Below are 23,224 nucleotides of genomic sequence, written 5' to 3' on the forward strand. Positions count from 1 at the left end.
CTGAGGTGGGTATGGGGGCCCTTGGCTGGCCTCAAATAGATAGGCTCTGCCTCCGGCTCAGCCCCCAGGACCGCTGGCTGCCCACAAGAAATGAAGGATGGCATCTAAGGGGTCCAGCATGTCTTTCTCCCGCAAGAGCTATCGGCTGACATCAGATGCTGAGAAATCCAGGGTCACAGGTAAGGGCTGACGTGTCTGGGAGGAGGCTCCTTGTGTTGAGGGAAGGAGAAGGAAAAGACAAAGGCGGTAAAGTCCCAGGTCTGGTGAGCTCCAAGCCTTGCTGCACCCCTTGTACCTGTGAGCCAGCTCTTCTCCATCAGCCGCGATGGAGCAGTGCACCCAACATGACTGCTCTTGTGACCCCTGTGGCTAGCCTAGGACCAGGAGCCTGTAAAGCCAGCCCAGTCTAGGAGCTTACACTGACTGTGTGACCCTTCTCTTCTTCTGCCCTGTGGCACAGGTATTGTGCAGGAGAAACTACTGAATGACTACCTGCACCGCATCTTTTCCTCTCTTGAGCATGCGCCCACCGCAGCCACCAGCAGGTATGGCCATGTGGGTAGCCCCTGACTCCAAAGGACCAGCCCAGAGCCTCTGGGTAGGCTGGCTTGGGTTCTGTTCTCCCTCTACTGCTCCTGGCTGTGAGACCTCTGGCCAGAGAGTCTGCCTTCTGGACTCTGCATCTTCATCTCCTCTGGCCGTGTTAGTACCTTCTTTCTGAGGGTGTTGTGGAGGTTAGGGAAGTGGTGCACATTCAGTCCTCAGGAGAGCACCTCACTCCTACTCCACAATCAGCATCTGGTCCCCACATGCACCTGCCTGCACATCTGTCCCACCCCAGTCCTCTGTAGCTGCCACCTGAACCTGTAAAGTGCAGACCCTACCAAGCCCCTTTTCCTTGAAAGTTGAGTACATTATTGTTCCTAAAAAAGTTACAAGTGCACTTGAGCAGAAACTTAGAAGAAGAAAAAACGTCTGTGTGTCTTGTTCTAACTTGACCATTTGAGCATAATTTTTCTGTTTTTCTTATCTTGTGATGTGTATAGTTTGGATTATGCTGTATAGACTGTTTTTAAAGTTTTCTGTCACCTTCAGTTCTTTTTAAAGTTTTATTGAGAAATAATTGACATATAATGAACTACATGTATTTGAAGGGTAAAATTCAGTAAGTTTTTATCCAGATAACCTGTTAAACCATTATTGCCATCGAGATAGTGGATCAATCCCACACCTCGAAAAGTGTATAGAAGTTTAGATTCTATCTTTGTCATTAAACATTATCTCCTGAGTGTTTATTTTCTGTATTACAAATTAATCTTGGTGGGCATCTTTTAGGGCCAGGGGTCTGTTGTAGCCTTTAGCACTGCCCTGGTTTAGAGGGGCTTTTGCTTTTGTAAACAGTGCCGCTGTGAGGATGCCCAGGGTTGGAATCATGGGCTGGAGCATTTGAACTGCAGTCACTTTTAAGACTCTTGCTACATTACTTCTTCAGAGGGTCACGTGGATTCTGCCTTCCTGCAGTGAGGCATGGGTGTCCCTATCTCTCAGCCCTCCTACCAGCTGGGCTCTCCTGCCTTCCACAATCTCTGCTCTCTGGGCAGCCACAAAGGGCAGTGCTGTTGCGTCTTTCATTTAAATGTCTGTGGTGGCCATAGGATTCCTACTTATGGAGAGCTACTGCCCACCTCCACTCCAGCCCCATTCCTGGCCTGTTTCCAAGGCCATCTGATCCCTACCTCATGTGATATCAGAAATGGTCCTGCTGCCACTGCTTCTGTGGCTGCCAGGAGGGAGAGCAGGTGGCAGGGCCATCAGTCAGTGCTTGTGTGGATGCAGAGCCCTGGGCTGGGACGTAGGTGATCCAAAAAGGGCACGCAAGTGCTGGGTTGGCCAAAGGACAGTGCTGCAGGCACTCGCTGAGGCTGAGCTGCCCCCAGCTGCTCTTGAGAGTGGGCAAAGAACTAGAGCAGGCCTCCCAAGTGGGGGCCGGTAAGCACTGCCATGACAGAAGCCTTTATCCCTGGGCCTGTTGGGGTGTTTAGAGAGGAGGTTGACTGGAACTTTCCAAGCTACTGGTGGGGCACCCCATTGCATGGCTGCCACTTGACCTTGGCTTGGGGGTTAGTAGGAATGGGGAAGAGGATTCATGCCTCTCTACCTCTGGCAGCTGAGTAGTAGCTCACAACTGGGGAACATGTGGTTCCTGAGCCAGTTGAAGCTACTTTGCCAGAGAGTTGGTGCTTTGGCCCATCTATGTCCCTTCCAGAGCCTACCCTCTAGACCACTGAATGGAGAAAGTGCTGGGATCAGAGGTGGCAGAGAGGTGCCAGCAGTCTGTGGGCTGCGTCCAGATGGGCACTGGTCTCTCTTCTACTCGAGCCCTGCTAGTTACTGCCACCCCATTCCCTGCTATTCTTAGCAGCTGTACTCAGGACAGGGCTGGCCAGCATCAGACAGAGGCCTTTCTCCTCTGAGCATGTGTGCTGGGTATATAAGGGGGCCACTCAGATTTCCCCAGCCCCTCTGGCTGGGGCTGATGGCAGACAGGCAGGCCAGGTGCTCTAGTTTCCTATACAGGTGGGTACAGGACAGAGCCAGCTAGCAACTCAGAGGGCTCAGCCCTTCATCCTCCCAAGACATGTCTCATTCAACACAAACTTCCCTGGCTGGGACCACAGGCCTGGGATCAAGGGCTGGCCTAGCTGTCATTGGTATAGGCTGCCTTGGGGATTGGTACTTCTCCCAGCCTTCCTCTCCCAGGCAAAGCAACAGATCCTTCTTTAGGGGTGGGTAGGTTATGGGCCATGCAGGGAGCACACATTATGCCTTGGAATCTTCATAACATCTCTGACATACAGCTATGTTCCCTTTTTACAGATGAGGGAATTAAGGTTGAGGGAGGGCTCTTTTTTTTTTTTTTTTTTTTTTAAGTCCTGAGGTACACCACATTGGACTGGTACTTTTTAGTTTAGTGGGTAGTCCAGCCTTCTGACCCCCCCCCCCCCGCATTCAAGAATATAGGACTAGGCACAAGCCTTTTTCTGGAATCTAGGCAGCCACTGTCCGAAGCTCAGAGGAAAGGGAGTAGGAGAGGGGTTTAGTGTCATCTGACTGGTTTCAAGGACTTTTGGGCCCCTCGCAGCCTCTTGCTCTCCCCAGGAAACCCCTGAACTTCCAGAACCTGCCAGAGCATCTGGACCAGCTGTTACATGTAGACAATGAGGATGAGGAGAGCCAGGGTATGTGGCAGCTTCTGGAATGGGATTGGGGGAGCCAGGCTGGGCCCTGGAGGCCCTGGGGGCTGCCCTGGGGAACACAGTATCCTCTATGCATTCTGTCAGACCCTGTGCCCTGCCTGACCCCACACCTACCTCTCCCTTTCAGGACAGGTTGAAGGGCGGCTTGGCCCATCCACTGTGGTCCTGGACCACACAGGTGGCTTCGAGGGGCTTCTTCTGGTGGATGATGACCTCCTAGGGGTGAGTGAGGGCAAGGCGAGGCCCCAGGTCCAAGCCCCTCCTGACAGCCCCAAGCTGCTCCTGATGTGGCCTTGCTCTCTCTATCCTTTTTTATGGGGCTGCAGCCACAAACCCCTCCTGATGTGCTCATTGAGTCCTCAGCCCCCAAACCCTCCTGATACAACCCTAAAACCTACTCGGTGCAACTCCAGCCCCAAGCTGTTCCCATCACAGCCATGAACCCCTCCTCTCATGCTGCCACCCCTCCCACCCTGTTCAGGCTCAGTGCGGTATTGGCTAGAACAGGCAGGCACCACCAATACAACCCGAGTTGAGGATGGGGCCATTCCTCTTTGGGGAGGCACTCTGTGTGCCCGAGAGGAGGCTCACCATCTCTACTCTTCACCCAGGTGATTGGACACAGCAACTTTGGTACTATCCGCTCAACCACGTGTGTGTATAAAGGTGAGACCATGCTCTGGCCACCATGCTGTGGCCCAGGTTGTTGGGAGGGGATCTGTGGGCCCAGGTCTGAGGCAGGAGGCAGTCTTTTTCTATCTGCTAGGCCTGACTTGGTTTATTCCAGGGAAATGGGTCTACGAGGTGCTCATCTCCTCTCAGGGACTCATGCAGATTGGCTGGTGCACTATCAACTGCCGCTTTAATCAGGAGGTACGTGTGAGAGAGGCCCCCTCCTAGGGAGACGTGCTGCTGCAGGCCTCATCAGGGCTCGGGCAACCCACCAGACCACATGAGGTCTGCTTGGAACTGTAACCCGACTGCCCTCTGGAGGAGGAATGCGTCCCACCCCGCCCTAGGACAACAGCAACCCAGGCCAGGAAATCACTCCTTCCCTCAGAGCATCAACCCTTTTCTCTAGAACTCTGTGGGTGCAAGGTTGACGGCTGGTGGGCTCTGGACCTCACAGACCCTTCTTCCCTAGGAGGGGGTTGGAGATACACACAACTCCTATGCTTATGATGGCAACCGGGTACGCAAGTGGAATGTGACCACAACGAATTATGGCAAGGTGAGGGCCAAGACCCCTGGAACCCGCTTGCCCCATGTTCATCCTCACAGCTTGGGTGGGAGCCACCAAATAGCCACGAGAGACTATAGGGCAAAGGGAGAGGGCAGAGATTCAGGTGCTCTGTACTTATGGCCACCTACCCTGAGGGGTAGTGGAGACACAGCCAGGGGGCAGAGCGGGCAAGCTGCTGGGCTTCTGTATGTCTGTAAGGCCTCCTCTCCTGGCAGGCATGGGCAGCGGGAGACATCGTGAGCTGCCTGATCGACCTGGACGATGGCACTCTGTCCTTCTGCCTGTGAGTCTCCTGCCTCTTCCCACAGGCCTGGCCTCTGGGATCTCCCTGAGCTGCCCTCAGCTTCCCAGTCCCTTTAAGGGGGCCAGGCTGACTTTAATAGCCTGAGGGTGGACAGCCGCAACAGAGCCTTGCTTACTGGCCTGTTTCGGCTACATCCTTCTTAGCACGGGCTCACAGGCCTTCCCTTCTGCTCCAGGAATGGCGTGTCACTGGGCACCGCTTTTGAGAACTTGTCCAGGGGCCTGGGCATGGCCTACTTCCCAGCCATCAGCCTTTCCTTTAAGGAGTCTGTGGCCTTCAACTTTGGCAGCCGTCCCTTGCGATATCCTTTTGGGAAGAAGTCTGTGGACTGCCTGGAAGCTCTTGAGGAAGCAGGGATGAGGGGCTCCCTGCCCTGGGAGTTCTATGGGCTGGTGGTGGGCCATGGTTGCCGAGGGGAGAGGGGCGAGTACAGCTTAGGTGGGTGCCGGGAGGCACAATTCCTATGGCAACCTTATTAGGTGGGTACCGTACTGTGTGGAACAGATAAGAATGTGAAGCGGCAGAAGTTGCACCCCACAGAGACAGAGAGCTGTGCCGCAGACCAGGCCTTGTGACTCCACAGCCCTGCCCTGGAGCCTAGGCCCCTCCTTGGGGATCTCAGTGGAGAGGGATGGGTGCATCTGAGCCACAGACCAGGTATTGCTGGCTTAACTCTGTGCCACCTACCCAGTGGCAGGTTACCGGCCCCTGCAGGACCCACCCCGTGCTGACCTGGTGCGGGCGCAGAAGTTGCTGGGCTGCTTCCGGGCAGTGCTCAGCGTGGAGCTGGACCCTGTGGTGAGCCAGGGACTGGGCCGGGTGAGCTGAGGGCCTTCTGCAGCCTTTGACCCCCACTGTCCTTTCTTCCCCACATAGGAAGGCCGGCTGGTGGAGAAGGACAGCTCCGAGTGGCAGTTGCAGGGCCAGCCCACCGTCCTCCTCACGCTGGCCCACATCTTCCATCGCTTCGCACCGCTCCTGGTGAGGGGATGTTTGAGAGGGGAAGAAGTGGGCTGTGGCACAAGTGCCGCTGCTAGGGGCTGGGAAGCCGAGATGCATGAGGCTCAGCACCGTCACCTGGCAGGGGTCCCATGTGACCAGAGCCCTTAGACCTCAAGGATGTCACTCAGGGAAGGAGGAGATGCTTCCAGCTGAGGATATCAGGGGATGTCCTAGAGAAAAGATTGAGGGGTAATGACATCACTGGCTAAGGGAACTGCATGTGTGAAATGCCAGAGGAGCCCTGGCCCTTCTTGTGTCTCAGACCCTGGAAGGGCTCATCTGTGTCTTGGGGTTGCTTGAGGGAACCCAAGACTATACCTGTGGCCTTGGCCCCATGCCAGGGCAGGGGCAGAAGGCCACCACCTCACCAGTGCCCGCCCTTGGTGCAGCGCAAGGTATACCTGGTAGAGGCTGTGCTCATGAGCTTCCTGCGGGGCGTCGTGGAGGCAGGCACCCCTGCACAGGCCCAGTCCATGGTGCGTCAGATCCTCGACCTCCTGTGGCTCTTCATGGAGGTGAGGCTTCGGACTTCAGGCCTCAGGCCAGGATGTCAGGCTCCACCGAGATGGGGGAGGTACATGAGGGTTTGGGAAAGGACCCACAGACGGCTGTCCTGGCACCTGCCCTCTGCCAGCTAGGTGTGCAGCCCGGCATCTCTCCCCCAGGACTACGAGGTACAGGATTGCCTCAAGCAATTGATGATGTCCCTGCTGCGGCTTTACCGGTTCTCACCCATCGTCCCAGACCTGAGCCTACAGGTGGGAGCTCCTGCCCCTGCCCCTGGGCCCCCTGGGCCCTAGCCGCCCTCTCTGAGCACCCCGTCCCCACAGATCCACTACCTGCGGCTCACCATCGCCATCCTGAGGCATGAGAAGTCCCGCAAGTTTCTGCTTAGCAATGTCCTGTATCCTTTCCTTGCTGCCAGACAGGCCAGACATGTGGTGTCCTCTGGGGTGATTAGGGGCCAAGGAGGGCAGCGTGCCTCTGGCCAGGGGTCCCTAGGGAGGCTCAGAGGCCCAGAGCCGTGCAGTATGTGAGTCCTTGTTCCAGGACCCAGCCTTCCCAGCACCCTCTCTACAGAGCAGAGAGGGTAAAGCAAAGGACCCCGGCCAGCTGGCCAGCCTGAGCAGGGATTTCCAGACGGCTGCCGACTCTTGGGCTACGTGGAGGTGTGGAGACGCCACCAGGGCCTGACTGCTGTAGCCAAAGCAGCACCGAACTTTTATCTGAGTCCCACGGCAGGGGTTCCCATGAGATCTTCTTTTGGGACTTGGCTCTTCCTGCTTCCCAACACTGTTGAGGACTGTGCTGCAGGAGGGAGGGTGCTGGTGGGGAAGCCTGTGCTGGTAGCTGTCTTTGTGTGGGGTCTTCAGCCTCCAAGAGTTAGAAACAGCTGGGAGACGGAGAGGCCGCCAGGCCCTCTCTCAGCCTGTTCCCCCCACCCCCCTCATGTGTTCCTGTGACAAGCCTTTTTAGTACATTTTCTGGGAATCAGGCTTAGTGGACTTGATGGCCACAGCTATTTTTTAGGGCTCATGGTCGAGGGAGACTGGCTTATAGTAGCAATGGTACCTCTAAGGGTAGGAGAATATGGTGGGCATATGGGGAGACAGGTGAGTTCAGAAGAGCTTCCCAGGGAGAACTCGTGAGGGTGTAGGGTACACCCCTTGGTGAGTGGAGCTCTACCTTGACAACCACCAGCTTCGACGTGCTCCGGTCTGTTGTCTTCTTTTACATCAAGAGCCCTCTGCGAGTGGAGGAGGCTGGCCTACAGGAGCTCATTCCCACTACCTGGTGGCCCCACCGCTCCAGCAGGGAGGTGGGCCGACTGAGATGGGCAGGCAGGGTCACAGGGAGGGCTGACCCAGGGTATCTGAGCCACCTGGCCTTGAGCATGTGAGGCCCCTTCCCCAGCCTGGTCTCTGGCGTGGGAGTAGGGGTTTCCTGTCTGAAGCAGGCCTGATTAAGTCCTGAGTGAGCTCTGCTGTCTTCCATCCCCTGCTCCTGCCCAGGGCAAAGACAGTAAGGATGTAAAGGATGAGACCGCTGAGGAGCACAGACGGAGGCGTGCCTACGAACGTGGCTGCCAAAGGCTCAAGAAGCGCATCGAAGGTAGCCCCCTGCCCAGGGCACTGAGTAGGGGGAGGACGATTTGTGTGTGTGTGTGTGTGTGTGTGTGTGTGTGTGTGTGTGTGTGTATCGGGGGCTCTTGGTAGTGACCATGTGTAGATTCAGCTTGTGGAACCCTGAGAGTGGAGCCCTGATCCAAACCTGCCGCCCCTTCCCATCCCTGGGAGCCTGAGAGCAAGGCTCTGCCTGAGGAGAGCTCAGTGTTGTGTTCCCTACCCCACCTCCAGTGGTGGAAGAACTACAGGTCCAGATCCTGAAGCTGCTGCTGAACAATAAAGATGATAATGGGGTAAGTGACTCCCAGACCCCCGCGTGGGTCCCTGGTAGGGATGGGTGCTGGTACTGGGGCCCTGAGACCCAGAGGGCAGGGACTGGCTCAGGTTCCCATAGCAGGGCCCAGGCTAAGGCACAGCATCGAGCCAGTCCACTCCAGGGCCAGCTCCTCACAGCCTCATTTTTCCTTCCCTCAAAGGGAGAAGCTTCTAGGTACATCTTCCTGACCAAGTTCCGAAAGTTTCTACAGGAGAATGCCAGTGGCCGGGGGGTAAGTGTCCACTCGGCCAGCCCACCATGGACACTTGGCTGTGTTGCAGGGTCTGCACCCCAGGCTTCCGGCACCTCTCAGCCTGCTGCATCCCTGCCTAATCTTGCTCTTCCTCTGCTGCCCCGCCCTCTGTGCTCACCCCAGGGTCCTGGGGCAGGCCTTGGATGAGGAGTGAGCAGGCTCTAGGCTGGCACAAATGCATGTCCTGTGCCCTGTGCCCTGCAGAATATGCCCATGCTGTGTCCCCCTGAGTACATGGTCTGCTTCTTGCACCGGCTGATATCTGCCCTGCGCTACTACTGGGATGAATACAAGGCTTCGAACCCTCGTGCCTCCTTCAGTGAGGGTGAGTGGGGCCAGGCCTCATCAGAGAGGCTGGGCAGCGCTGTCCCGGTGATAGTGTAGAGTGTGGAGCTGGCGGCAGGGTGGGGGTGGAGCTGTCCCAGGCTTTCTAACAAGTTGAGTACTCTCCTGATGGGTGGCTTTTCCACAGGGCAGCAGGAACTCCACTCTGTAGGAGTGCCAAACCCACATTCACTCTGTCCCCACAAGTTCCTGCCTACTACGGCCTCCTCTTCTCGGTCCCAGTCCGTCCAACCCTCTGCAGTCCTTTGTAGGGGACACCAGGGACAGGCCCTGAGGTGTTGGGGGCTCTGTTTGTGTGGGACAGGGTCCTCAGGGCCAGTGGGAGCCCTGCCCTGGATTGGGGATGTCCATGGGGCTGGGTCAGGGCCCTCTCTGAATGTGACTACAGACAGAGTGCTCCCTTCATCCCAACTCGTGCAGTCACTGACACTGACCCCAAATGGTCGGGGGTGGGGTTGGGGGGAAGCCATGCTGTGTGCCTGAGCAGGGCAGGTAGGTGGCCAAGGCCAGGGGTCTCCTCTGGGCTAAGCAGCGTAGAGGGGTGGCTTCTCAGTGTGTCTTCCTATCTGGCTCACTGCTGGCCCGGCCTCCCAACCCCTCCTTGCAGAGGCCTACATACCGCCTCAGGTCTTCTATAATGGCAAGGTGGACTACTTTGACCTGCAGCGCCTGGGAGGCCTCCTCTCACACCTTCGGAAGACCCTCAAAGGTACGTGTAGGCTTGTGGGCAGTGGGCAGGGCCGGACTGGGCGAGTGTGGGGCGTACAATCCTCAGCCAGCTCTGCACTGGGTGCAGGGTTACCCTCTGCCCGCCAGAGGGCACCCGAGTATCTCGACCTGCTCCTCCAGGGAGATGCCCTCTGCCTCAGGTCTTGGGTCCAGCCATCCCTTTCCTTGAGCTCTCTTCCCTTGAGCACCCGCCCCACGGGAAGCCTAGGGGTCCTATAAGGAACTAGGGAGCATATGTGGAGTGAACACGGGATCTTGGTGAGGTCACAGGGGTGAGAGGCGAGCGGGCACAAGTGCTGCCTGAGTGGCTTTCAAGGACGAGCACATGTGGCCACGGCACAGGGCACTACAAGCACAGCACACTCAAAGGCAGGGATGCTCACAACAGCCTGGTAGGGCCTGGAGACAGAAGGCTGCTGGGGTGCTGGTGAGGAAACTACCAGGCGGGGAGTGGTGGGAAATAAGGCCAAAGAGTCGCACGGGTAGAGTCTGAGGGCCTTGTGGGGCACGAAGTAGGTGTGGGCTCATTCCAGGGATAGGGGCAGCTTTGGAAGGTCCTGAGGCAGGGGAGTGAGGTCAGGGATCTGCGTGTGATAATGGAGTCAGTACGTGGGCCAAGAGAGGAGATAGAGGGAGGGCAGGAGTGAAGGGGAGGAGTCAAAGATGACCCCAGGCTTCCTGCCCGAGGCTGTGGGGATGGGGCACCGTCAGGAAGGGGGCTGTAGGAGGAGGCTGAGGTGGCAAGTCCGCTATGTTTGAGGACCACAGCCTGGGCTGGAGGCAGAGGTGTTGCTGTTCTACCTCTCACTGACAGCTGAGGGGATGAGCCTACGGTGAGGCCTGTGTGCAAAGTGAGACAAGCAGTGGCCTAGACAGCCCTGGATCTTGTGTTTGTAGGTTAGAAAGTGCTGGGGAGAGAAGTAGGGGACCCTGGAGAGCGTGCAGTCACTGGAAACAGAGGGACCGACAGGAGTGTGATGGGGAACACCTCCTGCTGTTAAGGTCCCTGAGACAAAAGGCCTTGGGGCGCAGTGAGGGCTGGCGTGGAATAAGTGGAGTGCATAGGCAAAGGTGCAGTGGTAAATGTGGGGCCCTGCAAAGCCCCCCGCTCAGCCATTGGTGCTCTCTCGCCATCGTGGGCGGTTTCATGTGACCCCTGAGCCCCCCACCGGCCTGAGAACCCTCCTGCCATTCCCTGCAGATGACCTTGCCTCCAAGGCCAACATCCTGATCGACCCACTGGAGCTCCAGGCAGCCACCATGGATGACCTGGACGAGGACGAGGAGCCAGCCCCAGCTGCGGCCCAGGTGCCGCGGTAGGGGCAGGCAGGGGGCTTGGTATTGGGCTGTCCCTCTATCATAAGGGCAGGGGTGTCACACGGGGTCACCTCCTTCTCCAGGCAGCAAGGAGCTTCTCACCAGGCAGGTTTCCTTGCTGTAGGTGGAGGCGCGAACCTTCCTGCCATTTCCCAACCCCACAAATCAAGGGAGTCCTACATGGGCCCCGGTCCTGGGGAGCTGAGTGGCGTCTGGCCTCCTCTCTCCTACACAGCGCCCCATGCAGGCTCTGGCCATGGGGGGCGTACTGCCCCTGCCCCGGCCCAGCTGGCTCAGTTCTCCAACCCTGGGCCGAGCTAACCGCTTCCTCAGCACAGCAGCTGTGAGCCTGATGACCCCACGGCGGCCTCTGACCACCTCGGAGAAAGTGAAGGTCCGCACGCTGAGCGCAGAACAGAGGACTCGTGAGGACAGTAGGTGCCAGGCAGGGCCAAGCACATCCATAGTTCCCCACCCTGGGCAAAGCCAAGCTACACCCCCATTCCTTCCCGGTCCTGTGGCCTGGCAATATCTCAAGGGCATGGGAAGTGCACTCTAAGGGCAGGAAATCGATGCTACAGAAATAGTCCTGGAGCTGCAGGCCCTTGCCCTACCCCTGCCCCCATGTTCTCCCCTGCAAGTCCCTCCTTGGGCCTAGGCAGGGAGAAAGGGCTCCCTTCTCCTACTGTGAGGCCCGTCCTGGCACCACAAGCTTGGGAGAGAGCTGGAATGGCCTACGGCCCTGACCCTCCCCTTCCCCCACTCCGTAGTTGAGGGCAGTCACTGGAATGAGGGCCTGCTGCTGGGGCGGCCCCCGGAGGAGCCTGAGCAGCCCCTCACGGAGAACTCCCTGCTGGAAGTCCTGGATGGCGCCGTCATGATGTATAATCTCAGCGTTCACCAGCAGCTGGGCAAGGTCTCCCACTGGTGGCCGATGAGCATGTCCTGTGGTCCCACACGTTCAGATGCTTGTGTGTGTGTTGGGGGGGAGGGGTGGATATCTACTCATGACTGCATGTGAATGTGTGCCACAGCAAGACTGATTGCTGCCAGTGATGTGTGGGCCTGACCTGGTTTTGTGGGAGGGGGTTGTCTGGGGCCGAAGGTTGGGAGCTTGGCAGGGCTGGGAGCCAGGCTGGGTCTGGAGAAACCTGAGTGACATGCCTGAAGAGTCACGCTGGACCTGTGGTGTCCGATGCTCTAGATGGTGGGTGTGTCTGATGATGTCAATGAGTATGCAGTGGCTCTGAGGGACACAGAGGACAAGCTCCGGCGGTGCCCCAAGCGGGTAAGACCTAGATGGGCAGGGGGGTTTTCGAGAGGGAGGGCTGTTGCAGAGAGGAGGCTTGCCAGCTCAGGCTTCCCAGGGCAGGCCACAGAGGGACTGTCCTGCCCCTGCTTCTGGGGGCTACACCGGTAGTTTTCCTGTCCCCACCCACCTGACTATGCCACGTCAGTGAGAGCAGGGCTGGCATTAGGGCAGGGCAGGGCTTGAGCCCCATCACTAGCTGCAGCCCGCGCCAAGGTGCCCCTGCCCCCTGCCCGCTAAGTGCTGACGCACACCCACTCTCCTCATCAATTATGAATTCGACCCTGAGTGCTTCCTCGGCCACTTGCAGAGTCAGCAGGAAGCAGGGCCTGACTCTCACACTTCCCTGCAGCCCCTCTGCTGTAGCTCTCCTGGCCTGGGGAGTAGGGCGTCCTGTGCCTGGGCTGGACTTCCCCAGCAGGGCCCTTTCCCTGCTGTCTGCAGAGCCCAGGCTTGCCTTTGCAGCCAAGCGAGAGCAGCTACCGGGACCATGGTCCCAGCCCAGCTAGGGGACATGGCCAGGGGCTCATGGAACCCCAGCTGTGTCTCATTTCCACGCTCTGCACAAACGACCAAGACCCTTCTCTGAGGCCTGCTCGGGCTTGCCAGTGGGTCCTAGGCAGAAGAGGGTTTTGAAGAGTAGAGCTGAGTCTGCCCAACCTTTTGCCTGCTCCAGCCACCAGTGGGGTTCCTACCAGGCTGCCTGGGGCAAGCAGGGTGGGTGTGGGTATGGTGCCATGGCCTGATTGTCTTTCCCCTTGGGTGGCAGAGAAAGGACATCCTTGCAGAGTTGACCAAGAGTCAGAAGGTTTTCTCAGAAAAGCTGGACCACCTGAGTCGCCGTCTTGCCTGGGTCCATGCCACTGTCTACTCCCAGGTGAGTAGGTGTGGGCTTGGCCAGTGACTGCTGCCCTCCCCGAACTCACTGACTAGTCACAGATGGCCAGGCTGTGCCGGCCTCTCAACGCTCCCTGCCCTCCTGGGCCTCTGCCATGCACGTGCCCCCTCTCCGCTCCCTATCCTCCCTACCTCCACCACATGCTATGCCCCCTGAACCTCTCCTGCCCTGTGAGCTTGATTAGATGTCATTGTAGGCATCCCAGGTCCCCTCCAGCTCACAATTCCTCCCTTGCAGGAACAGGGCTTGTCTGTGCCTGTCTCCCCTTCTTCGCTTCCCCTTCCTTCTCTCCCGGGGTGGAGGTGTCCTCTTAGGAGCCCCAGCCTCCCTCACTCTGCACATGCTTCTCTCTGACTCCCCTTCTTCCTTTGAAGCCACAGCCTTGTTTTCTGTTTTGTCATTCACTCATTCGTTGGTTCAGTAACATGTGCTCAGAGCCTGGAGTATGCCAGGTACATCTTGATGCTAGGGACACTCAGTCCTGACCCGTGTCTGAGCCATGTCTGCCCTCCCAAGGCTGTCAGCCTTGAGCAGTAAACTGAAAGATGGTGCACTCTCTATGTGACCATGCTTTGACCCTCAGGTCCCAAGCCCTCCAGACTTGCTTCCACTCCCTGCCTGTCCTAGCATCTCTCCCCAGCTAGTGAGCGCCCATGTCAGGACATCCGTCTACCTTCTTAGGCATGCCCTTCCCTCATAACTGGGTGATCAAGGCCCTTGGTGTCCCTACCTCTACCCGCCATCCCCACTTGCTTTTTCTCAGGCTCCTCCCGAGCCCAGACCGCTTCCACCTGTTACTCCTCCTTTCTCTCTTGCTGCAGACCACCTTGCCTCCAGCCCCATGCAGGAGGCTCCTCTCCTCCCTTGACTGGGATTTCATGGCTGTCCACTGGCCTATGCAATCTTTTTTTTAAATGTTTGTTTATTTTTGAGAGAGACAGAACAGAAGTGTTAGTGGGGGAGGGGCAGAGAGAAGGAGACAGAGAATCCCAAGCAGGCTCTGCGCTGTCAGCGCAGAGCCCGACTTGGGGCTCAAACCCACAAACCATGAGAGCATGACCTAAGCTGAAATCAAGAGTCAGATGCTTACCTGACTGAGCCACCCAGGCTCCCCTGGCCTACGCGGTCTTGCTGCCCCTGCTGCACCATCTTGTGGGGAACCTAGCCCTGCCATCTTTATACCTTCTTTTCCTTCCTTTTAAATTGTGATAAAATATGCATCACACAAAATTTGCCATCTTAAACCATTTTTTTTTAAGTTATTTTTGAGAGAAAGAAAGCATGCACACGTGCACTAGAGCAGGGGAGAGGCAGAGAGAGAGGGAAAGAAAGAATCCCAAGCAGGCTCCGTGCTGTCAGCACAGAGCCCTACTCAGGGCTCGAACTCAGTGAACTATGAGATCATGACCTGAGCTGAAATCAAGAGTCAGATGCTTAACTGACCAACCGAGCCACCCAGGTGCCCCTTAGCCATTTTTTTTTAATTGTGGTAAAATGCATACAATATATTGCTTATTAGTCATTTTAAATGTATAGTTCAGTGGTGTTAAGGATATTCACATTGTTGTGCAGCCAGTCTCCAGAACCCTTTCATCTTCCCAAACTGAAACTTATCCCCCAACTCCCCATTCCTTCCTCACCTCAGTTCCTGGCACCCACCATTCTACTTTTTGTCTACTTGACTGTTCTGGGGACCTCATATAAGTGGGATCATATAGTATCCTGCTTTGTCACTGGTTTGTTTCATTGGGCATAATGTTCTCACAGCTTTTCACCCATGTTGTAGCACGTATCAGGATTTCCTTCCTCTTTGAGGCCGTATATTCCATTGTATGTATATACCACATTTTGTCCATTCATTCATCAGTGGACGTTTGGGTTTCCACTTTTTGGCTATTGTGAATGGTGCTGCTGTGTTCATGGTGTGTACAAATACCTCTTTAAGATTCTGTTTTCAATTCTTTTGCATATATACGCAGAGGTAGAATTGCTGGATTACATGGTAATTCTATTTCTCATTTTTTGAGGAACTGCCATACAGTGGCTGTACCATTTTACATTCCTGCCAGCAGGGCACAAGAGTTCCAATTTCTTCCCATCCTTGTTGTCACTTGTTACTCTATGTATGTTTTTTCTTTTTTTGGTAGTGGCCATCCTAATCGATGTGAAGTGGTATCTCATTGTATTTATTTATATATATATATATGTGTGTGTGTGTATGTATGTATACATTTATTTTATTATTTTTTAATATGAAATTTATTGTCAAATTGGTTTCCATACAACACCCAGTGCTCATACCAACAGGTGCCCTCCTCAATGCCCATCACACACCCTCCCCTCCCTCCCACCCCCCCATCAACCCTCAGTTTTTAAGAGTCTCTTATGTTTTGGCTCCCTCCCTCTATAACCTTTTGGTTTTTTTTTTTCCTTCCCCTCCCTCATGGTCTTCTGTTAAATTTCTCATGATCCACATAAGAGTGAAAACATGGTATCTGTCTTTCTCTGTATGACTTATTTCACTTAGCGTAACACTCTCCAGTTCCATCCATGTTGCTACAAAGGGCCATATTTCATTCTTTCTCATTGCCACATAGTACTCCATTGTGTATATAAACCACAATTTCTTTATCCATGTATCAGTTGATGGACATTTAGGCTCTTTCCATAATTTGGCTATTGTTGAAAGTGCTGCTATAAACATTGGGGTCCAAGTGCCCCTTTATCCCTTGGATAAATTCCTAGCAGTGCTATTGCTGGGTCATAGGGTAGTTCTATTTTTAATTTTTTGAGGAACCTCCATGCTGTTTTCCAGAGCGGCTGCACCAGTTTGCATTCCCACCAACAGTGCAAGAGGGTTCCCGTTTCTCCACATCCTCGCCAGCATCTATAGTCTCCTGATTTGTTCATTTTAGCCACTCTGACTGGCGTGAGGTGGTATCTGAGTGTGGTTTTGATTTGTATTTCCCTGATGAGTGACGTTGAGCATCTTTTCATGTGCCTGTTGGCCATCTGGATGTCTTCTTTAGAGAAGTGTCTATTCATGTTTTCTGCCCATTTCTTCACTGGATTATTTGTTTTTCGGGTGTGGAGTTTGGTGATCATTGTGGTTTTGATTTGAATTTCCCTGTTGAGTATCTTTTCATGTGCTTATTGGACACATGTATATCTTCTTTGGAGAAATGTCTGTTCAAGTGCATTTGCCCATTTTTAATAGGATTGTTTGGTTTTTGTTGTTTTGTAGGAATTATTTATATACATTGGATATTGACTCCTTATCAGATTATGATTTACAGGTATTTTTTCTTCTTCTGTGAGTTGTCCTTCCACTCTGTAGATGGTGTCCTTTGCTGCACAGTTCATTTTGATAAAGTCCAATATATTTTTTCTTTTTTTGCCTGTGTTTTTGTTGTCACAGCCCAAAAGTCGGTGTTAAATCCAAGGTCATGAAGTCCTCTCCCCATGTTTTCTTCTAAGAGTTTTATAGTTTTAGCTTGTAAGTTTGGGTATTTGATCCATTTTGAGTTAATTTTTGTTTAAGCTATAAGGCAGTGGTCCAACTTTATTCTTTTGCATATGGAAATTCAATTTTCTCAGCACCATTTATTGAAAAGACTGTCCTTTCTTCATTGAATGGTCTTGACAATCCTTGTCAAAAATCCTTTGACCATATATGTGTGAGTTTATTTCTGGGCTCTCTGGTCTGTATGACTATCTTTATGCCAGTATCACACTATCTTGATTATTGTAGCTTTGCAATAAGTTTTGAAATCAGGAAGTGTAAGATCTCCAACTTTGTTCTATTTCAAGGTTGTTTTGCCTGTTTGAGTCCCTTGGGACTCCATATGAATTTTAGGATAGATTTTTCTATTTCTGCAAAAAATGCCATTGGGATTTTGATAGGGATTGCATTAAATCTATACTTTGGTTTGGTTAGTATTGTCATCTTAACAATATTAAATCTTCCAGTCCTTGAACATGGAATATTTTTCCATTTATTTGTGTCTTTTAAAATTTCTGTCAGCAACATTATATAGTTTTCAGTGTACAAGTTTTTCACCTTCTTGGTTATATTTATACCTATTTCATTCTTTTTGATACTAATGTAAGTGGAATTATTTTTCTGATTTCCTTTTTGGATTGTTCATTGCTAGTGTGTAGAAAAACAACTGACTTTTGTGTATGAATTTTATATCCTGCATGTTTCCTGAATTCATTTATTCTAACAGATTTTTTGTGTGTGTGGATTCTTTTTTTTTAATTTTAGTTATTAAGAATTTTTTTTTATGTTTCTTATTTTTGAGAGAGCAATAGGGCGCGACTGGGGGAGGAGCAGAGAGGGAGACACAGAATCTGAAGCAGGCTCCAGGCTCTGAGCTGTCAGCACAGAGCCTGACGCGGGGCTTGAACCCATGAACCGCAAGATCATGACCTGAGGCCAAGTCAGTTTCTTAACTGACTGAGCCACCCAGGCGGCCCTAATTTTAGTTTTTTAACATACAGTACAATATTGGTTTCAGCAGTAGACTTTAGTGATTCATCACTTACCTACAACACCCAGTGCTCATCACAGCAGGTGCCTTCCTTAATACCTATCACCTATTTAACCCATTCCCCCATCCACCCCCCTCCATCAACCCTCAGTTTGTTCTCTATTATTATGAGTCTCTTGTGGTTTGTTTCCCTCTCTTCTCCTTTTTTTCCCTCTCTTCCCTTATGTTCATCTGTTTTGTTTCATAAGTTCCACATATAAGTAAAATCATATGGTATTTGTCTTTCTCTGATTGACTTATTTCGCTTAGCATAATACATTCTAGCTCCATCTACATCATTGCAAATGGCAAGATTTCATTCTTTTTGATGGCTGAGTTATATTCCATTGTAGATATACACCACATCTTCTTTATCCATTCATCAATCGATGAACATTTAGGCTCTCTCCATACTTTGGCTATTGTTGATGCTGCTGCTATAAACCTTTGAATCTGTATTCTTGTATCCTTTGGGTAAATACCTACCAGTGCAATTGCTAGATCGTAGGGTAGTTCTATTTTTTTGAGGAACCAGCAGTGCAAAAACGTTCCCCTTTCTGCACATCCTTGCCAACACCTGTTGTTTCTTGTATTGTTGTTGTTGTTGTTGTTGTTGTTGTTGTTGTTGTTGTTTTTAATGCTTATTTTTGAGAGAGAGAGAGAGAGCGAGGAGAGGGGCAGAGAGAGAGAGGGAGACAGAGGATCTGAAGTGGGCTCTGTGCTGACAGCAGAAAGCCCGATGTGGGACTCAAACTCATAAACTTCAAGATCATGACCCGAACCAAAGTTGGACACTTAACTGACAGAACCACCCAGGTGCCCCATCTTATGTTGTTAATTTTAGCCATTCTGACAGGTGTGAGGTGGTATCTCATCATGGTTTTGATTTGTATTTCCCTGATGACAAGTGATGAGCATTTTTTCTTGTGTCTGTTAGCCATCTAGATGTCTTCTTTGGCAAAGTGTCTATTCATGCCTTCAGCTCATTTTTTAAGTGGGTTATTTGTTGTTTGGGTGTTGAGTTTGATAAGTTTTTTATAGATTTTGAATACTAGCCCTTTATCTGATATGTCATTTGCAAATATTTTCTCAAATATCTTCTTCTGTAGGCTGCCTTTTATTTTGCTGATTGTTTCCTTCACTGTGCAGAAGCTTTTTATCTTGATGAGGTCCCAATAGTTCATTTTTTGCTTTTGTTTCCTTTGCCTCCAGTGATGTGTCTAGTAAGAAGTAGCTGCGGCCGAGGTCAAAGAGGTTTTTGCCTGCTTTCTCCTCTAGGATTTTGGTGGTTTCCTGTCTCACATTTAGGTCTTTCACCATTTTGGTTTTATTTTTGTGTATGGTGTAAGAAAGTGGCCCAGGTTCATTCTTCTGCATGTTGCTGTCCAGTTTTCCTAACCCCATTTGTTGAAGAGACTTTTTTCCACTGGATATTCTTTCCTGCTTTGTCGAATTTTTTGCTAGATTCTTGAGGGTTTTCTACGTATAAGATCACATCATTTGCGAATGGGGATAATTTTACTCCTTTATTTCCAATTTGGATGACTCTTACTTCTTTTTCTTTCCTAATTGCTCTGGCTAGGACTTCCAGTACTGTGTTGAATAGAAGTAGCAAAAGTGGGCATCTTTGTCTTGTTCCTGATCTTAGAGAAAACGCTTTCAGTTTTTCACCATTGAATGTGATGTTCTCTGTGGGCTTTTCATAACACAGCCCTTGCTATGTTGAACTGCTTTCTTCTCCATCTTCAGTGCTCACCCTCCTGCCTCCTGCTCATTCACTTTCTCCCATTAGTAAAGAGAACAGTCCGTGATGCCCCTCCCTTGACTCTACATCTGCTTACAGAAACCACTCCCTTCCAACAACCATTCCCCTCTTCCTTGTCTGTATCATAGCTTCTTCATCTTCCCTTCACTCTTGGTCCAACACAGGTTCCTCCACCTCTCTGGAATAGTCTTGCACGGTCCCTCCCAAGCCCTCCGCCCCCTTTGCAGACACATCTCTCCCCCCTCCCCGCCCCTGCAATGCAGTGGCTCCCTGGGTGCATAGGTTCCATCCCCTCTTTAGACTTGGTCTTCTCTGGCCTTCTGTGGCAGTATGCTCCCAGCAGGCCTTCTGGCTCAGGCCCACCCTCTGACCCCTGCTTGTGTCTTCTCGGGTTTTCAAGTTTGAGGGCACATCAGAGCTGGTGTCAAGTCCAGATTCTCCAACTCTGAGAGATTTGGGTGGTCTGGGCTGGGGCCTGGGACTTTGCTCTGCTCTGCTCGGTGACCCCTCCTGGGCACAGACCATGTGGAACAAGGCCCTTGGCAGGTTTGCTTTCTATGGCCTCTGTTGCATGTAATCATGCTCTTCAACACCACCTCTTTGGGGACATTTTTAGGCACCATATACTGCACATATCCTAAGCCACATCCCCTCTGCCCTGGACCAGGCCTGCTTCTCTTCCGGTACTTCTGACCTCCACGGAGGTTCCGTCACCCCCAGAAATGTGGGCCCTGTTTGGTGCAGCCGGTCCCTTGCCCCCACAGCCCATCGGTGCTTCCCCATTCCTGGCCTTCCAGTCCCTTGTCTGCTGTCTTGGGCCTAGATGAGGCCATGTAGCTTCTTTACTGTCCTGCCCCCACTCGTCCCTGCAGCTCCTTTTGCACTGGGCAGTGCTCCAACTCAGACTTATGGTCACATGACACCTTCTCACTTAAAACCTTGTGTACCTTTACTAATGCAAGCCAGAATTCTGATCTAGGCTGGGGTGTTGCCTCTCCAGGCACAGGGTGCACCCTCTTGCCTATCAAGCATGTGACTGCCCTGCCTGAGCCACTAACGAGGAGGCCTTTCCCGAGCCCCAGACCATGCCCTGCCCCTTGCAACCCTTTCTACGAACAGCCTAGCAGCACCCCTTGTGCCTCCTATAGGAGAAGATGCTAGATATCTACTGGCTACTACGCGTCTGCCTGCGGACCGTCGAGCATGGCGACCGCACAGGTTCTCTCTTTGCCTTCATGCCTGAGTTCTACTTGAGCGTGGCCATCAACAGCTACAGTGCTCTCAAGAATTACTTTGGCCCCGTGCACAGCATGGAGGAGCTCCCAGGTGACAAAGCCATTCAGGCCGAGAGGGGGCAGGAAAAGGGCCTTTATTGTAAACCCTTAGCAACCCTGTTCTGCACCCTCATGGCCCAGCAGCACACGTCCGTGTAGGAAAGAGGGGAGGTAGCCCCTGTTCTCTTTGGTCCTGTGTTAGACAAGCATCTGCAAAAGCCCCACATGGTGGAGAGCCCTGCCCTGGTATTAGCAGCCACAGAGCCAACAGCTTCTCCCGGATGCTAGGAAGGAAAGAGACAGGATGGAGTGCCGGAGTGGGGGCCCCTCCGCTTTCACTTCCTTCTTGCTGTGGTACGGGAGCCGGTTGGCCTCACACAGACACCCTGGCACTGCACGTGGGATGTGGCAGCCCATGCAAAGGCAGAGCGGCTTGTGTTTGCAGATCGCAGTAAGGGGTGGTGGTACCCTGCTGGAGGCCATACGTAGGAGCTTGGGCTTCTTGCAGACTACTGATTTCAGGCTGGGTTTGGTGGTTTATGTCTGGATCAGGCTGTGGGCTGTCAGGCCCCTGGCCTGTCCCCTGCCCCGCCCCAGGCCTAGGTGCAGGCTTTGTCCTCAGAGGCGGAGCCATGGGTGCCCAAGGGGCTTTGACTGCTGAGCCATCAAGTATGTGTGCGGAGATGGGTTTGAGCCCAGTCAGGACTCTTGCAGGACCCGTCCTCCCCCACAGTGAGTCTGTGCAATGGCCTCTCACAGTCAGTGAATGCCATGCCCAAAGTCCCTAGATGACAGCTTGGGCCCAGACTGGCCCTTGAAGTCAGCTCTGGAGCCCGCTGCCCAAGCCCACTCACCCTGCCAAGGGACGTGCCTGCCTCTGGAACCCCCGCTCCCGGCCAAGCACTCCTACTGCCCCATCCTGCAGGCTATGAAGAGACTCTGACACGCCTGGCTGCCATCCTTGCCAAACACTTTGCCGATACACGCATCGTGGGCACTGGTGAGGTGCCCTACAAAGGGCTTGGGGATATGGGGATGGGATGGCACTTCTGGCTGGCCGTTTTTTGCAGAATGCCGGCCAGGTGGGCTTGAGGCATGGGGGCCGGGGCTCATGCCAGCTACCTGCTGAGGCACAGCCTGTCCCAACAGACATCCGTGACTCGCTGATGCAGGCCCTGGCTAGCTACGTGTGCTACCCACACTCTCTGCGGGCTGTGGAGCGGATCCCAGAGGAGCAGTGAGTGGGGGTCGGAGCAGGGAGGCGGGCACTCTGACCTGCACAGCACCATGTCTGGCCTCACCCTGTGCCCACCACCCCTTGCCCTTGCAGGCGTATTGCCATGGTAAGGAGCCTCCTGGCTCCCTATGAGCAGCGGCCCTGGGCCCAGACCAACTGGATCCTGGTGCGACTCTGGAGGGTAAGTGTGGTTGGATGGAAAGTGGCTATGGCTGGCTGAAGGGGAGGGTTTCCCTGCCTCCCTGACCCCCCACTGACCTTACCCACAGGGCTGTGGCTTTGGGTACCGCTATACACGGCTGCCGCACCTGCTGAAAACCAAGCCAGAGGACGCCAACTTGCCTAGCCTCCAGAGTGAGTGTCCAGGTTGGGTGACCCAATGGCTCTGGCCCACTGCTGTTGGTCTTCTTGGACTCTTCTCGCTTCTCCTGGCCTGTCTCCCGGACTCCTGTTGGGCCCCAGCTCTGCCCCCCGGCATTTCCATTACCCTGCTTCCTCCCAGTCCAAGGACACTCTGGGACACCTCCCCCTTGCTCCCCTGTCCCATGTGTGTCCTTTGGGCCTGAATGCTGTGCATGGGTCATGGTGAAAAGGGGCAGCATCTTCTCAGGGTGCTGGCAGCTTATTCAGAGTGAGGACTCCGAACCAGCTCCCTGACCTCCAGCCTCGTCCTGGCACCATGTCCACCTCCCACTTCAGTGTACTTGAGTCAAGGCAGGGGCACAGACTGGGGCTTGGTCAGGGCCCCAGAGGGTGCCCATGGCGTTCCCAAGAGGAAGGGGAATTTGGTTGGGGGCAGAGGTTGTACTGTCTCTCCAGGGGCCATGGATGGCCCAGCAAAGCCCTGTGAGCCTGAGGACCTTCACCTAGGCCCCTCCTGGGTCCTGGGTTTTCTGCCTTGCAGTCTGCCTGCCATACTCTGCACTCACCCCACTTGGTGGTTTTCCTAGGCCTACGTGATGTGTTTCTGCCTTCATGGGCAGGGTTTTTGCACAAAAGGGTCCCCAGAGACTGAGTGCCTTGTGTGAAGTCACTCATCAAGTCCTTGCCGGTTTTCTTGGATGCACCAGCGGGTGGAACTGAGCTGCAGTTAGAGTGGCAGTGGGACTAGATACTCATCCTGCTGGCTGTAGGAACTATTGATTTGCACGGGGTGGGGGGTGGTGTCCAGCCCGGCTGTGGCTTAAGGGCTCTGGTTACCGCTCCCCGTCAGCCCAGACTTGGCACCCACCACCTCGGCCATATGCCAAGGCCAGGCCAAGGGCAGCAGAGGAGAGTAGAGGACGGCAGGGCTCTGGCACAGTAGGTCTCGGGGAT

At 53.6% G+C, this 23,224-nt stretch overlaps 1 protein-coding gene across 6 annotated transcripts in view; it reads left to right on the forward strand.

Moving 5' to 3' along the window:
• RNF123 (ring finger protein 123) overlaps positions 1-23,224 on the forward strand; it is a 30,960-nt gene that overhangs the window by 1,846 nt on the left and 5,890 nt on the right. For 3 of the 6 annotated variants that reach the window (XM_030306764.1, XM_030306767.1, XM_030306763.1), the window contains exons 2-31: positions 62-179; positions 461-545; positions 3,160-3,239; positions 3,385-3,479; positions 3,869-3,923; positions 4,045-4,130; positions 4,402-4,488; positions 4,716-4,783; positions 4,980-5,105; positions 5,488-5,602; positions 5,681-5,785; positions 6,196-6,321; positions 6,472-6,564; positions 6,637-6,710; positions 7,508-7,625; positions 7,819-7,918; positions 8,164-8,225; positions 8,409-8,480; positions 8,706-8,826; positions 9,454-9,555; positions 10,777-10,883; positions 11,128-11,326; positions 11,663-11,865; positions 12,097-12,180; positions 12,971-13,078; positions 20,545-20,722; positions 21,596-21,670; positions 21,820-21,907; positions 22,001-22,088; positions 22,177-22,261. In XM_030306764.1, coding sequence (XP_030162624.1) covers positions 98-179; positions 461-545; positions 3,160-3,239; positions 3,385-3,479; positions 3,869-3,923; positions 4,045-4,130; positions 4,402-4,488; positions 4,716-4,783; positions 4,980-5,105; positions 5,488-5,602; positions 5,681-5,785; positions 6,196-6,321; positions 6,472-6,564; positions 6,637-6,710; positions 7,508-7,625; positions 7,819-7,918; positions 8,164-8,225; positions 8,409-8,480; positions 8,706-8,826; positions 9,454-9,555; positions 10,777-10,883; positions 11,128-11,326; positions 11,663-11,865; positions 12,097-12,180; positions 12,971-13,078; positions 20,545-20,722; positions 21,596-21,670; positions 21,820-21,907; positions 22,001-22,088; positions 22,177-22,261 — 3,067 coding nt within the window. In that variant the 5' untranslated portion in view covers positions 62-97. Of the gene's footprint in view, positions 1-61; positions 180-460; positions 546-3,159; positions 3,240-3,384; positions 3,480-3,868; positions 3,924-4,044; positions 4,131-4,401; positions 4,489-4,715; positions 4,784-4,979; positions 5,106-5,487; positions 5,603-5,680; positions 5,786-6,195; positions 6,322-6,471; positions 6,565-6,636; positions 6,711-7,507; positions 7,626-7,818; positions 7,919-8,163; positions 8,226-8,408; positions 8,481-8,705; positions 8,827-9,453; positions 9,556-10,776; positions 10,892-11,127; positions 11,327-11,662; positions 11,866-12,096; positions 12,181-12,970; positions 13,079-20,544; positions 20,723-21,595; positions 21,671-21,819; positions 21,908-22,000; positions 22,089-22,176; positions 22,262-23,224 lie in introns of all 6 variants that reach the window. The other 3 variants (XM_030306766.1, XM_030306765.2, XM_030306768.1) reach the window with 3 other exon arrangements.

The sequence above is a fragment of the Lynx canadensis genome, chromosome A2 (assembly GCF_007474595.2).
Source record: "Lynx canadensis isolate LIC74 chromosome A2, mLynCan4.pri.v2, whole genome shotgun sequence".
Lineage (NCBI taxonomy): Eukaryota > Metazoa > Chordata > Mammalia > Carnivora > Felidae > Lynx > Lynx canadensis.